We start from the raw sequence: 15907 nt of genomic DNA, 5'->3' as shown, positions 1-15907 counted from the left end.
AATAACATTAAGTGCTGCAAAAAAGGTGTCGTTGATTTTGTTTGTTCTAAAATAGGCCCACACAATATGAAATATTACAAAATAAGAAGGGCGATCATTGGGAGATGTTAAAGCGTATCATTGTTTTTCACATGGGGCCAAAGATGGGGCAGAGAACTGAAACAATAATTTTGGTGAAAGCAGGGCAAGTTCAAAATAAAATAAAAGGGAAAGATATAGTTTGTGAAACACACACACACACACACACACACACACACACACACACACACACACACACACACACACACACACACACACACACACACACACACACTTTATTGGAATATATAGCAGGCTAAAAACTGATTAAGATTGTCCATTCGACAATGTGTTGCCTAATATCGCATGTTTTAATTTCTAACTTTCCTAAGAGAAAATACCAGACACACCGTTCGTCAGGATGGAGTAATGTGGATGGGTAAGATTTTTGTTTTGTTTCATTGTTTCATGTAGGCCTAAAAGTAACTGTTCCCGCTTGGCACACATGTAAAATATAATTTATCTTGCTAGTATTTTATCAGCCCTGGCAGTGTCTTATTTCATCCCAAAGAAATATTATTGTTCGGTGTTTTGTTTATTTCTCACGTATCGCTGAACATTCGCTTGCAGTCCATGGAAGGTGACGGTGTGCCTGCGCTCATGTTGTCGACCTGGGAGTACTCGTCCTCCGGGCTGTGTGGCAGCCCCGGCGGCGTCATCCTCTTCTCCTTCTGCCTGCGGTTGCAGAACCAGACCCGGACCACCTCCTTCTCCAGCTGTAAACTGTCCGCCAGAGAGGTGATCTCCTGGGCTGCTGGTTTGGGGCTTTTGAGAAAGTGGCTCTCCAAAGCTCCTTTGACGCTCACCTCGATAGACGTGCGCTTTTTCCTCTTCCTGCCCTGCGCCGCGATCTTATCGATGCTGGTGGGGCTACCGGTGGTCGAGTCAGCTTCCTCCAGCCATTTGTTGAGCAGCGGCTTCAGCTTGCACATGTTCTTGAAGCTCAGCTGCAGGGCCTCGAACCTGCATATCGTGGTCTGTGAGAAGACGTTTCCGTACAGGGTGCCCAGCGCCAATCCCACGTCCGCTTGTGTAAAGCCCAGTTTGATCCGGCGCTGTTTGAACTGTTTGGCGAAGTGCTCCAGGTCGTCCGAGGTTGGCGTATCCTCGTCGGACTGAGCGTCATGGCTCACCCCGACGTGGTGCTGCGGATGATGTGGATGCTGGTGGTGGTGGTGGTGATGATGGTGGCTGCCGTGGTCGAGTTCAGGGGATTCCCCCCTCACCATCCCCGGGTGCATTAGGCTTCTACTACCCGGTGAGCTGAGCATCCCGTTAACCGTGAATCCCCCGGTCTGGGAGTACATCAGCGACTGTTGCTGCTGCTGTACTTCGGAGATGCTGGAGATGTGAGCGGATGAGGTGCCTCCCCAGGCTCCTGGGTGTGCCTGGTGGGAGCCCAGATGCGAAGACCTATGGTGTAGAGCGGAGCCCGAGTGCAGGTCCTCTCTGCCGGAGTTTCTCTTCACGTCCTGCAGCTGCGGGCTGCCTGTCATTCCCACCGGGCCGGGGGGCCAGGGAGAACCAGCTTCGGCACCTGCCACTGCGGCTGCTGCAGCGGCGGCGTGAGGCAGGGATGTCACCCACTGGTGGGCATGGCTTAACATGTGTCCCCCGTTGCTCGTCGCAATAGCGCCCTGCATGAAGTCACTCTGCACCATCTTCACCGAGGAGTCCCCTCTGTATCCGCCCGACACCGAGGTGACAGCAGTGCTCCCCGGCTGCATGTCACCGACCCCCCGGTCTGAGTGCACGATGGAGCCGGTGGACAGGATCCTATTGCTGGCCAGGTATGGACTGGAGGTGGCTGTTGCCATTCCCCAAACCATAAAGCCTGTGATTGATCTCTCTCTTCCCTCGTTGGATCAATTTACCTTCTCAAACAGAGTGCTCTAATCCAAGATTTAAAAAAAAAAAATGTTTAGAAAGCGTGTTGAATGTTATACTATGCCATAAAATGGAGATACAAAAATTCAACTAATCCATCAAAAAGATTAACAAAAATGCAAATGAAAGTTGATGTTTTGTTTATCTATTAGTAGGCCTATGAAAATGTATTCACTTTCCATCAGTTTAAAGGCAGCGATTGGTGAGTAGAAAATTATCTTTATGCATTCCGTAGGATTTTTTTTATTTTTTTTTATAAATGATTTAAAATATGAAAAGTTTTGGTTTTCTGCTGGACGTATAGATTCAGTAAACTCCCACAAAAGGACGCTCTCTTCTAGGATCCTTGTCGAAGGAGGCTTGTCGGAAAAAGACCATTCATAAACACTCTTCCCCGCTTCTGCTCTTCGAATCTGAAGTGTTGGAAGCTACACAATTCCAAATGATACAACGGTCTACATAAATGATTGTATCTATTTTCTTCCTTCACTCTTTTTCTCCTTCCATCTGACACCTCTACCCGTTCCTCTCTGGAAGCGAGTGTTTACTCTGTGCCATGCGTGCGCACGCCTTTCCCATCTTCCCCCAATTACCAGCGGAAGTGGAGAGCAGGACTCCTGCTGATTGGACGATACACATAGAGGGATTGACACGTCTTGGTTCCCTTTTCTGAAAAAAATTACAGATTAATTGATTAGATGATAATATAGGGTAATATATAATATTGACATTGCAATTAGGCTATCATAGCGTACCCTACATTATTATTAATATTTAACGGTATATTTACCTAATGATATTAGTATTGTAGCATTCATAACACAATAACAAAATTGTAATTAGCCTAATCAAGAAACAATCAAATTATATGACCCCAATATCATGGGGATTGAAGAGAAACTCTCCATTCTAACGGAGAGAGAGAAGCCCCATGCAAACAAGGCCAAATTGTGCAGTCCTTTGGGGATTGGAGGGAAACACTGACTTTTGCCATTCTCGCCAGTCAGGGATGTCATGTCAGGCCCAAACAGCGCAACAGATCTATGTTGTTCCTCCTCTGTCTAATAGCGCAGAGCGGAGGGGGCTGTGTCAAGGGTATAAGGTCGGCTCTGGATACACACCCAGGGGTTCTGTACGCCACTTGCATCTTAATGCCCTCTCCTTTTTGTACTGAAGCAGGACCCACTGGGCGTGACGCACGGGCGAGTGCGGGTGCAATATTTACATTTACACAGGATCGAGGTTAGCAAGCATGTAGAGTCCTTTAGTTTTTTCCATCTCCGGGAGAAGTGTTATTTTAATAGGATGTTTCCAGAGTGTGTGCGAGTGACGGTAAGCTCAATTATAACCTTTCCAATATTTCTAGCCACAAGATTTTCCCAGTCTTAGAAACCGAAACTCTCAACACAGGGAGCTTTCTTTAAATTGAAAGAAGAGAAATTGCACCCAACCAGGTGCAGGCTAATACATTTGCAGTTTTCCTTCCCGGAACATTTCTCTTGGATCTGATTCAAAAATGTTGGGGGAGGAGAAAGAAAAAGTTAACATTTGTGTGTAGCCTTCATAGGCTATAAGGATACACTTTTTAAAAAAAAGTTCCTTATAGAACCAAAAGGGTTCCTTTTCAGAACTCTAGAGGTTCTTCACTGAACCCAAATGGTTCCATATAGAACCCTGCATGGTGCCATACGGGGCCAACGGTAGAGGAATGTTTTGAGAATGTGAACACAGCAGCCCTCCATTTGTCAGATCAATTCCGCCCATTTTTTTTCTAGCGCCCGGCCCGGCCGCCTTTCATTCATAGGTCCAACTTCTGCCACAGGTCCAAATCCTTTGCTGCTGGGCTACCTACTGCCAGTACAGTCTGGGTTGTTGCCTGACTGGTTCCAGAGAAGAAAAAAGAGCAACAATATGAGTTAATCTTCAGAAATATACGTGAGTTCATCTTCAAAAAATGAAGACAAAGCGCTATGCAGACATATAGCCTAATTATTATGATGTAGAAAAACAACTTGCATGTAGTTGTTGTCAGCCGCAGCCGAAAAAGAAATCCTCTGTCTCTGATAGTTCGGAGTTACTGCCAGTCTGAGTAAAACATAGATAGTGTGTTGAAAGTCATGTAATGATTAACTAGGCTATTGAATCACCAAGATGTATTATAAATGTATACAGTAGACTACTTCCTCTCAGTCAGCAACAGCCTTCTAATGGCTTCATGAAACATAGTCCCCTTAATTGACTCCACAGTTTTACTGAAATAAAATTAACAATTAGCTAATTGCCAATGTCAGGTTGGGTCTGTAGCTCTATTTGGCATATCCCATAATAACAAATACTGTTTATTTGAAAGGGTTGGCTGGTTAAATTGGCAAATTAAAGTTGCCTATCTTTTTCTGTTTAGCTAGCTAGGCAAGTTAACAAACAAGCTCAAATTCTAATAACACAAGCCTAAATAAGTTCAGGAGCAGACATTGAATATCCCTTTGAGCATGGTTCAGTTAGTAATTATACTTTGAATGGTGTATCAATACACCCAGTCACAGGCACCCTTCATACGATACAGGCACCCTTCATAACTCAGTTGCCGCTCAGGGATTTCACCATGAGGCCAATGGTGATTTTAAAATGGTTACAGAGTTGAATGGCTGTGATAGGAGAAAACTGAGGATGGATCAACAACATCGTAGTTACTCCACAATACTAACATAAATGACAGAGTGAAAATAAGGAAGCCTGTACAGAATAAAAATAGTTATTCCAAAACATGCATACTGTTTGCAATAAGGCACTAAAACAATAATGCAAAAAATGTGACAAAGATATTAACTTTTTGTCCTGAATACAAAGCGTTATGTTTGGGGCAAATCCAACACAACACATCACTGAGTATCACTCTTCATATTTTCTAGTATGGTGGTGGCTGCATCATGTTATGGGTATGCTTGTCATCAGCAAGGACTAGGGAGTTTTTTAGGATAAAATGAAACGCAATGGAGCTTAGCACAAGAAAAATCCTAGAGGAAAACTTGGTTCAGTCTACTCTCCAACAGACTCTGGGAGACAAATTCACCACTCAACAGGAATATTACCCAAAACACAAGGCCAAATATACACTGTTGCTTACCAAGATGACATTGAATGTTCCTGAGTGGCCTAGTTACAGTTTTGACTTAAATCGGATTGAAAATGTATGGCAAGACTTGAAAATGGCTGTCTAGCAATAATCAACAACCAACTTGACAGAGCTTAAATATTTGTTTTGTAAGAATAATCTGCAAATATTGTACAATCCAGGTGTGCAAAGCTCTTAGAGACTTACCCAGAAAGACTCATAGCTGTAATCGTTGCCAAAGGTGATTATAACATGTAGCCTATTGACTCAGGCGGTTTAATACTTATATAATCAAGATATATTAATGTTTTATTTAAAATAAAATTTTGGAATTTTTCTTCCACTGACATTACAGAGTATTTTGTGTAGATAGTAAAAAAACACACAATTCAATCCATTTTAATCCCACTTTGTAACACAACAAAATGTGGAAGTCACAGGGTGTGAATACTTTCTGAAGGCACTGAGAGAACCCTTTCTCCTCGAAAGAACCAAAGGGTTCTATATAGAACCCCAAATAACCCATTTTTCTAAGAGTATACCCTTGCATGCCAGAGCTTTGCATACGTTCGATTTGTGCACTCAAGTTAGGCCTTAAACTTGAAAAAAAGTGCCATCTGTTTTATTGTATTGTATTGTATTCTATTAATTTACTGTTAAATTGTATTCCAGGACAAACTGTCAGAATTATGGTGCATGTAGGCTAAACGGAATCCAATGCACAATACAACCGAGCACTTTTCCCCCTTCTCCTATTCAAATCACCATGGTAACCGGGTAGGGGTGTTTAGTATGTCTTCCCATCAATGGGGCGAGCTGCCCTCCCTACGCGAGGGCATTCAGTTTTAACCCGCGAGAAACGCAGCAGTATCAGAATAGGAACCCACAGGCGACACGAGAATTCAATGCATGGAAGAAGACAAAAATATAAGTATTTAGTCATCAATGTTAGTTTTCAATCGAGAGCTATTCAATGGATATGGATTGCACAACATCCTCATAACCCAGGATGGGGTCCTTATAGACTAGACTTAGGCCTACATGTGGCGGCGGAATGTTCGGTATTCCGATGAATCAAATTACATGGCAGGTATGCTTTTTATGTATATAAAAAAAAAAAAAAAAAAAGTATAATAATGATAATAATAAACATAATAAATGAACGAACAATTTCAACATGAAGGTGTAGGCTATTTCAACCCTATAAAAACGACATCAAACCGACAGACTAATGTAATAATAAAATAACAGTTAAGCAAATATCAATAATGATGAATACAATAACAATAACGATTTGTACTAATATTATTAATAATAAGAACAATTGTTTATGTATTAGGCTGCAACAAAAACGGTTATATTTACTGTTAGCTTATGTAATATTAAAATTTAATAGTTACAGCTATATATATATATAGAGAGAGAGAGAGAGCGAGAGAGAGAGAGATATTTTTTATTGCGTGTTTATAGCTAGTATAGAACTACGACAAAGTTTGTTGTCGTTATATAGTGTCCTGCTGGATCAATACATTTTGTCATCTAATGTTTTTCCCTCCCCTCACGAAAAGTGTATTATTGCTACTATTAGGCCGTCATCACAAACAGGAAGGCATTCCATGGTAAAAGTCAATCATCCAAGCGAAATGCAACCATAAAGTCCGGATATCATTACATTGTTTATCTAATTACCGACGAGCAAACGGGCACATTTTACTACACTTAAGGAACGCGTAATTTACTGCGCTCACCTCATTCACACATCACTTTAGCTTATCGTGGTTTATGCATTCATAAACCGCCCTCAGAAGCACGGGGATCATTTATTTAATGCTACCATAACTTCCACCGGTACACTCTTAGAAAAGTATCTGGAACCTTAAAAGGTTCTTCGGCTGTCCACTAAGGAGAACCCAAGTAGAACCATTTTTTTTTTGGAACCCAAAAGGGTTATTCAAAGAGTTCTCCTACTATGGGGACAGCCGAATAACCATTTTGAAAACCTTTTTTCTAAGGTTGTAGATATGCTTTGTCCTAATGTATAGTAGCATCCTTACGAAAAACCACATTCATTTAAAATGTCATCACATGTTAAGTCTTCCAAACGCACATGTTTTCATGTGATCACATGTTATGTGAAGTTAATGTGATAACAGATGACGTGTACAAACGGCTATCTGGAACTCATCTTAGAGTTCTGCTTCTGAGGCCTCATCCGCTATGTAGGCCTACTTAATGCTTGTAGATGTAGGCCTACTTAATGCTTGTAGATGTAGGCCTACTTAATGCTTGTAGATGTAGGCCTACTTAATGCTTGTAGATGTAGGCCTACTTAATGTTTGTAGATGCAGGCCTACTTAATGCTTGTAGATGTAGGCCTACTTAATGTTTGTAGATGTAAGCCTACTTAATGCTTGTAGATGTAGGCCTACTTAATGTTTGTAGATGGAGGCCTACTTAATGCTTGTAGATGTAGGCCTACTTAATGCTTGTAGATGTAGGCCTACTTAATGCTTGTAGATGTAGGCCTACTTAATGTTTGTAGATGCAGGCCTACTTAATGCTTGTAGATGTAGGCCTACTTAATGCTTGTAGATGTAGGCCTACTTAATGTTTGTAGATGCAGGCCTACTTAATGCTTGTAGATGTAGGCCTACTTAATGCTTGTAGATGTAGGCCTACTTAATGCTTGTAGATGTAGGCCTACTTAATGCTTGTAGATGTAGGCCTACTTAATGCTTGTAGATGTAGGCCTACTTAATGCTTGTAGATGTAGATCTACTTAATGCTTGTAGATGTAGGCCTACTTAATGCTTGTAGATGTAGACCTACTTAATGTTTGTAGATGTAGGCCTACTTAATGCTTGTAGATGTAGGCCTACTTAATGCTTGTAGATGTATGCCTACTTAATGCTTGTAGATGTAGGCCTACTTAATGCTTGTAGATGTAGGCCTACTTAATGCTTGTAGATGTAGGCCTACTTAATGCTTGTAGATGTAGGCCTACTTAATGCTTGTAGATGTAGGCCTACTTAATGCTTGTAGATGTAGATCTACTTAATGCTTGTAGATGTAGGCCTACTTAATGCTTGTAGATGTAGACCCACTTAATGCTTGTAGATGTAGGCCTACTTAATGTTTGTAGATGTAGGCCTACTTAATGTTTGTAGATGTAGGCCTTCTTAATGCTTGTAGATGTAGGCCTACTTAATGCTTGTAGATGTAGGCCTACTTAATGTTTGTAGATGTAGGCCTACTTAATGCTTGTAGATGTAGGCCTACTTAATGCTTGTAGATGTATGCCTACTTAATGCTTGTAGATGTAGGCCTACTTAATGCTTGTAGATGTAGGCCTACTTAATGCTTGTAGATGTAGGCCTACTTAATGCTTGTAGATGTAGGCCTACTTAATGCTTGTAGATGTAGGCCTACTTAATGCTTGTAGATGTAGATCTACTTAATGCTTGTAGATGTAGGCCTACTTAATGCTTGTAGATGTAGACCCACTTAATGCTTGTAGATGTAGGCCTACTTAATGTTTGTAGATGTAGGCCTACTTAATGTTTGTAGATGTAGGCCTTCTTAATGCTTGTAGATGTAGGCCTACTTAATGCTTGTAGATGTAGGCCTACTTAATGTTTGTAGATGTAGGCCTACTTAATGCTTGTAGATGTAGGCCTACTTAATGCTTGTAGATGTAGGCCTACTTAATGTTTGTAGATGCAGGCCTACTTAATGCTTGTAGATGTAGGCCTACTTAATGCTTGTAGATGTAGGCCTACTTAATGCTTGTAGATGTAGGCCTACTTAATGCTTGTAGATGTAGGCCTACTTAATGCTTGTAGATTTAGACCTACTTAATGCTTGTAGATGTAGGCCTTCTTAATGCTTGTAGATGTAGGCCTACTTAATGCTTGTAGATGTAGGCCTACTTAATGCTTGTAGATGTAGGCCTACTTAATGCTTGTAGATGTAGGCCTACTTAATGCTTGTAGATGTAGGCCTACTTAATGCTTGTAGATGTAGGCCTACTTAATGCTTGTAGATGTAGATCTACTTAATGCTTGTAGATGTAGGCCTACTTAATGCTTGTAGATGTAGACCTACTTAATGTTTGTAGATGTAGGCCTACTTAATGCTTGTAGATGTAGGCCTACTTAATGCTTGTAGATGTATGCCTACTTAATGCTTGTAGATGTAGGCCTACTTAATGCTTGTAGATGTAGGCCTACTTAATGCTTGTAGATGTAGGCCTACTTAATGCTTGTAGATGTAGGCCTACTTAATGCTTGTAGATGTAGGCCTACTTAATGCTTGTAGATGTAGATCTACTTAATGCTTGTAGATGTAGGCCTACTTAATGCTTGTAGATGTAGACCCACTTAATGCTTGTAGATGTAGGCCTACTTAATGTTTGTAGATGTAGGCCTACTTAATGTTTGTAGATGTAGGCCTTCTTAATGCTTGTAGATGTAGGCCTACTTAATGCTTGTAGATGTAGGCCTACTTAATGTTTGTAGATGTAGGCCTACTTAATGCTTGTAGATGTAGGCCTACTTAATGCTTGTAGATGTATGCCTACTTAATGCTTGTAGATGTAGGCCTACTTAATGCTTGTAGATGTAGGCCTACTTAATGCTTGTAGATGTAGGCCTACTTAATGCTTGTAGATGTAGGCCTACTTAATGCTTGTAGATGTAGGCCTACTTAATGCTTGTAGATGTAGATCTACTTAATGCTTGTAGATGTAGGCCTACTTAATGCTTGTAGATGTAGACCCACTTAATGCTTGTAGATGTAGGCCTACTTAATGTTTGTAGATGTAGGCCTACTTAATGTTTGTAGATGTAGGCCTTCTTAATGCTTGTAGATGTAGGCCTACTTAATGCTTGTAGATGTAGGCCTACTTAATGTTTGTAGATGTAGGCCTACTTAATGCTTGTAGATGTAGGCCTACTTAATGCTTGTAGATGTAGGCCTACTTAATGTTTGTAGATGCAGGCCTACTTAATGCTTGTAGATGTAGGCCTACTTAATGCTTGTAGATGTAGGCCTACTTAATGCTTGTAGATGTAGGCCTACTTAATGCTTGTAGATGTAGGCCTACTTAATGCTTGTAGATTTAGACCTACTTAATGCTTGTAGATGTAGGCCTTCTTAATGCTTGTAGATGTAGGCCTACTTAATGCTTGTAGATGTAGGCCTACTTAATGCTTGTAGATGTAGGCCTACTTAATGCTTGTAGATGTAGGCCTACTTAATGCTTGTAGATGTAGGCCTACTTAATGCTTGTTTGTAGATGTAGGCCTACTTAATGCTTGTTTGTAGATGTTCTGACGCTACATGCTGTCTGGCAAGAACAGTCTTTTATTCATCTTCATCACCACCACACATAATTAACACACACATGCAGAATCTTCGGTTACAATAGGAATGGACTTTTTTATTAGATGTATGCACAATCTTCCAGGCCAAAACTTTCCTCTTCCTCGGACTAAAACACTCTGACATGGGGTGGGAGGGGTCCGAGTCCAGATGTGCATATGGGCACGCTGATTGGCTGAAGCCAAAGGGCTTTGATGGACAGCTGAGATGGTGAAATATCACGCTATCGGGACTGTGGGGGAACTAAGGCGATTGTGATGGAAGGTTAGGTCACAGAGTTTCTTAACCCAGAGACGCCACATCGCGATTCTCTTGCGCTTGCGAAGCAGCCCCTATAGACCAGACCGGGATTTGAGAAATCAATGAGAGAAGTGAAAACACTTCCTTCGCTGTTCATTTTCTCGAAAGCTAAAGGCAAAACCTAGATCCGAGACAATGTCTAAAGTGGATCTGACAGCATTTTAGCAACATGAAATCGAATGAAAATCTGTTGATAATGTGTTTTTAACTTGCTAAAGAAATAGCTATTCTATTAGCCACGTTTTGACTGACTTGTGATCTTTGCCTTCGCTAGTTTGATTTTATTGACATTCCCTTAGTTACAGTAGGCTGTTTTTGTCCAAAATATGGAGTCATTGAAACTGAAACATCACACCCAACCTCCTGAAAGTGACAAACTGACACGTTTTAATTTTCGTCAAAAACAACTTTATATCGACGGAGGGCCTTTGATTTGACGGCCTGCACATTGGCAGATCGGCGCGAGACAACCGTTAGACCCGATGACGTGTTTCTGCTCATGAGCTTAGCCAGCCAACGTCGCAATGAGTTCAAGTGTGATCAGGGATTTCTATTGGAGAAGCAATTTCTGCCTATCTTCATACTGTACTGTCTTTGGTTAGGTAGAGAGGAGGTTTCAAACGACATGTAAAGCAACAAGCGACAACATGAAAGCACAAATGTGAAAACGTGATCACGTGAAGGTTTCCCAAAAAATCAGGTGTTTTTTCTGTAAGAGATGCAACATGCATAATCATGGTACATCATAATGGCTATTGACAAAACAGAATAATAATAGTTTAATGACCTTTGTTAAATTATTTAAACCTGTGAATTACCACTAGTTAGATTGATATCTGTCTTGCCTTTCAGGATTACACAATGTAGCCATAATGCGAACACCACCCACACACTCTATAACAGCCTTTGGTACCCCTCTCCTCACACATATTCAGGGCCAGGAGTTTTCTCTCATCAGGAGACCTAAAGCCTATAACCAGGGTCCAGAGTCCTCCCTGACCAGGAGACCTATAGCCTATAACCAGGGTCCAGAGTCCTCCCTGACCAGGAGACCTAAAGCCTATAACCAGGGTCCAGAGTCCTCCCTGACCAGGAGACCTAAAGCCTATAACCAGGGTCCAGAGTCCTCCCTGACCAGGAGACCTATAGCCTATAACCAGGGTCCAGAGTCCTCCCTGACCAGGAGACCTATAGCCTATAACCAGGGTCCAGATTCCTCCCTGACCAGGAGACCTATAGCCTATAGCCAGGGTCCAGAGTCCTCCCTGAGCAGGAGACCTATAGCCTATAACCAGGGTCCAGAGTCCTCCCTGACCAGGAGACCTATAGCCTATAACCAGGGTCCAGAGTCCTCCCTGACCAGGAGGCCTATAGCCTATAACCAGGGTCCAGAGTCCTCCCTGACCAGGAGACCTATAGCCTATAACCAGGGTCCAGAGTCCTCTCTGACCAGGAGACCTATAGCCTATAACCAGGGTGTGGTCAGGAGAACCAACTCTATGCATATTGCTGTGTGTGTGCTCAGGGAGCAGAGCAGTAATGTTTCTCATGTGTTGTGTTGACGCAGCAGGGAACAGGCCAGGGTCGACTGTTTGATATTCATGAAGGAAGCTGAAGAGTCCTTATGATGCACATATTTTAGCCCTCTCTCCCTCTGTTCTCTCTCTCTTTCTACTCTCATTCTCTTCTCTCTTTTGCTCTCTCACTCTCTTTGCTCCCTCTCTCTCTCTCTCTCGCTCTCTCTTGCTCTCTCTCTCTCTCTCTCTCTCTCTCTCTCTCTCTCTCTCTCTCTCTCTCTCTCTCTCTCTCTCTCTCTCTGTGTCTCTCTCTCTTACTCTGGCTCTTTCTGTCTTTTCCATTCCCCCTGTCTCCCTCTTTTCTCTCATTTGCTCTTTCTCTCCCTGTCTATCTCTGTACTCAGGGCTGCAGAGAAGAGGTGCACTATAAACTCCAGTCCATGAGGGCAGCAGGATTGTCCCAGATCCCATGCTCCATCCAACCTTTTCTTTCACTCTCTCTCACTTTCCAGGTCCTGTCTTCCCTGGTTTGGTCTTTCACTGTCTGCACTCCCTCCCTCTCCCTCTCTGTTTCTGTCTCCAATCTGCACAGTGGCTAGGCTACTCTAGCTGCAGGCTATTTTCTTTGGTAGACTTTAGAAATATGCAAATGCAGCAGTTGACAACTGCAGAGAGAAGAAGAAAAGAGAAACAACTCTGCATCTATGTTCCTTGAGCTGTCAGCTCTCAAAGACATATCATTTACTTGTTCCTTTCTCTGTACATCCCTCTATCAAAGGAGTGGTGCAAGACTTACCGATAGAAGAAGTGAGAGGGAGAGAAAATATCAGGCTCAAAGGATAGAAGGAAATTTATATGTCAATCGTCCTCCATTGCTCAGTTGGTTATTTCTACTCTCCCTCCTTTTCTCCCTCTCCCTCTCCCTCTCTCTCTCAATGCCCCCCACACACACACTATTGTAAATCCTAAGAGACTGCAGGACTCTCTCTCTCTCTCTCTCTCTCTCTCTCTCTCTCTCTCTCTCTCTCTCTCTCTCTCTCTCTCTCTCTCTCTCTCTCTCTCTCTCTCTCTCTCTCTCTCTCTCTCTCTCTCTCTCTCTCTCTCTCTCTCTCTCTCTCTCTCTCTCTCTCTCTCTCTCTCTCTCTCTCTCTCTCTCTCTCTCTCTCTATCTCTCTCTCTCTCAATGCCCCCCCACACACTATTGTAAATCCTAAGAGACTGCAGGATTCTTCTTCCTCTTTTTCCCGTCCCTTTCAGAGGCTTGGTTGGTTTTCTCTATTAGTGCGACCTCCTTGGCTGGACGGGGATGGCCCCTACTCTTTGTCCCCTTGTTAGAGCAAACCTTTAGAGAGGTGTGTGTCTGTGTGTGTTGAGAGAAAAATAAAAGGCTCTCTCTTTCCCACAGAGCTCTTCTACCCTTACAAGCGGCCCCTCATGACGTAATGTTTGTGGAGATCATCAGCTCGTTCAAACACACAGTTTTAGTGTACATAGACAGTGATGTCACAGTGATGTCACTGAGTAGTCAAAGTTGGGGGTAAGGAAAGGGGTGTGTTCAATCCAATGGCTATATACATGAATGGATAAAGACATCGATCACATGACACCATTCATTCCTATGTGAAGACTCAATAGTGCATTGAAGCCAAATGAAGTCAGTTAAGATGTCATCTCATGGAGACATAACATGCTCAGTTTGAGTGCTGCCCCCTCTCATTGACTAACTCAAATAGAAGGCCGACCAGGGTACTGCAGGCTGCCATTAGCAACTAAATTAACCTTATTTGTGTTAGATAAAAAAAATATTGGTTCAAGGACATACATCTGGTTTATTAGAAGCAATTATTGGTACTATGATAGTCTTAAATTGTATATTTTAACGAAGATCGACAGTTTTCCATTTTTCCATGCCTTGAACCACTGTGGCTTCAATGAGAGGTGTATGATCAGTGTATTCAGTCTCTCTCTCTCTCTCTCTCTCTCTCTCTCTCTCTCTCTCTCTCTCTCTCTCTCTCTCTCTCTCTCTCTTTTTCCAAATAGATAGCATTTCGAGAAGGAAGAGTGAAGAAGAGAAGGATGAGGAGGAAGAGGAGGGGAAAGAAGAGGGTGAAAGAACTAGATTGAAACGTTTCTGTTTTTAAATAAATAGAGAACTATCACTCTCCTCCTCCTCCTCCTGTTCTGATTGGAAGTGTGTTCGACCTTCATCTCTCTCTGAGCCAGAGACAACCCTCACAGCAGGAGAAGCCTTCTACCCACAACCCCCTGCTGCGTGTTTCTACCACAGTCAGAGGGAGGCACAGAGAGCGAGAGGGAGGGTGATAGAGGGGGTGGGGGGGATGCAGGAGGGAGAGGATGAAAGGGAGAGAGAGAATGAGGGAAGAGAACATAGCCCTACGGTGATTATAACAACAGGAGTTATAGTGAAGTTTGGTTGTTTGTGCTGTGTCATTATAATTGATGTGCTATATATAGGCAACCTCTTCTATATTGTCAATAGTTAATCTAGAAAGAGCTCAAAAAGACGTCTGAGGCCTCAAGTGTGTCCTCAAGGAGGAACATTTGGGAATCCCTCGGAATACAGCACTTTAATGTGATCTAATTAGGGAAAGAGGGAAGGAGAAACAGGAGAGTCAGGAGAAGAGGGAACCCCATCCGATTTACAGCCCTGATTGGAACACAGTCAATTACCACCTCCTGCTGTGGCCCAAATGATCAAGCCCAAAGGACAGATGCACTGGTTAAACGTTGTTGTGGGGTGGCCCATTATGTGTGGACGGCGGTAGCTAATGTGTGAAAATGACATTCATTAATTCCACCACATAATTTTCACAAGGTTAAGGGGGGCTGTGAGGTATAACGAGACCGCATTTATAGTGTGCGTGTGTGTGTGTGTGTGTGTGTGTGTGTGTGTGTGTGTGTGTGTGTGTGTGTGTGTGTGTGTGTGTGTGTGTGTGTGTGTGTGTGTGTGTGTGTGTGTGTGTGTGTGTGTGTGTGTGTGTGTGTGTGTGTGTGAGAATGTGTGCGTGTCACTCCCGATGGCAGAATATCAGTCTGATACTTCACAGATATACTGGGAACAGGTGCACGCCCTCCTATCTTATTTTGAAATGCAGTATATAAGAAACAAAGTGAAGCAGAGAACAAGAAGAACAACTGGACCGAGACATAAGGAAAACATTTGGACTCAGATATGGCCAGTGTAGAGGAGATTGGAAGAGAACTAGGCTCCTGGTTTCATGTGAAAATATGTTGTATTGCAATGCTGGATAAGGAGAAGAAATGCTGGATAAGGAGAAAAAATGCTGGATAAGGAGAAGAAATGCTGGATAAGGAGAAGAAATGCTGGATAAGGAGAAGAAATGCTGGATAAAGAGAACAAATGCTGGATAAGGAGAACAAATGCTGGATAAGGAGAACAAATGCTGGATAAGGAGAACAAATGCTGGATAAGGAGAACAAATGCTGGATAAGGAGAACAAATGCTGGATAAAGAGAACAAATGCTGGATAAGGAGAACAAATGCTGGATAAGGAGAACAAATGCTGGATAAGGAGAACAAATGCTGGATAAGGAGAACAAATGCTGGATAAGGAGAACACATGCTGGATAAGGAGAACAAATGCTGGAT

At 42.4% G+C, this 15907-nt stretch overlaps 1 protein-coding gene across 1 annotated transcript; it reads right to left on the bottom strand.

The window, feature by feature from the left end:
• Nucleotides 1–620: 620 nt before the first annotated feature.
• Nucleotides 621–1895, bottom strand: pou3f3a (POU class 3 homeobox 3a). Its single transcript, XM_039006472.1, has one exon. It carries the CDS (start codon nt 1893–1895, stop codon nt 621–623), a length of 1275 nt encoding a protein of 424 aa, XP_038862400.1.
• Between the last annotated feature and the right edge of the window lie 14012 nt (nt 1896–15907).

The sequence above is a fragment of the Salvelinus namaycush genome, chromosome 13 (genome assembly GCF_016432855.1).
Source record: "Salvelinus namaycush isolate Seneca chromosome 13, SaNama_1.0, whole genome shotgun sequence".
Classification (NCBI taxonomy): Eukaryota; Metazoa; Chordata; class Actinopteri; order Salmoniformes; family Salmonidae; genus Salvelinus; species Salvelinus namaycush.
Note: the sequence above shows the minus strand (reverse complement) of the source record. Positions and strands in the feature narration are given on the sequence as shown.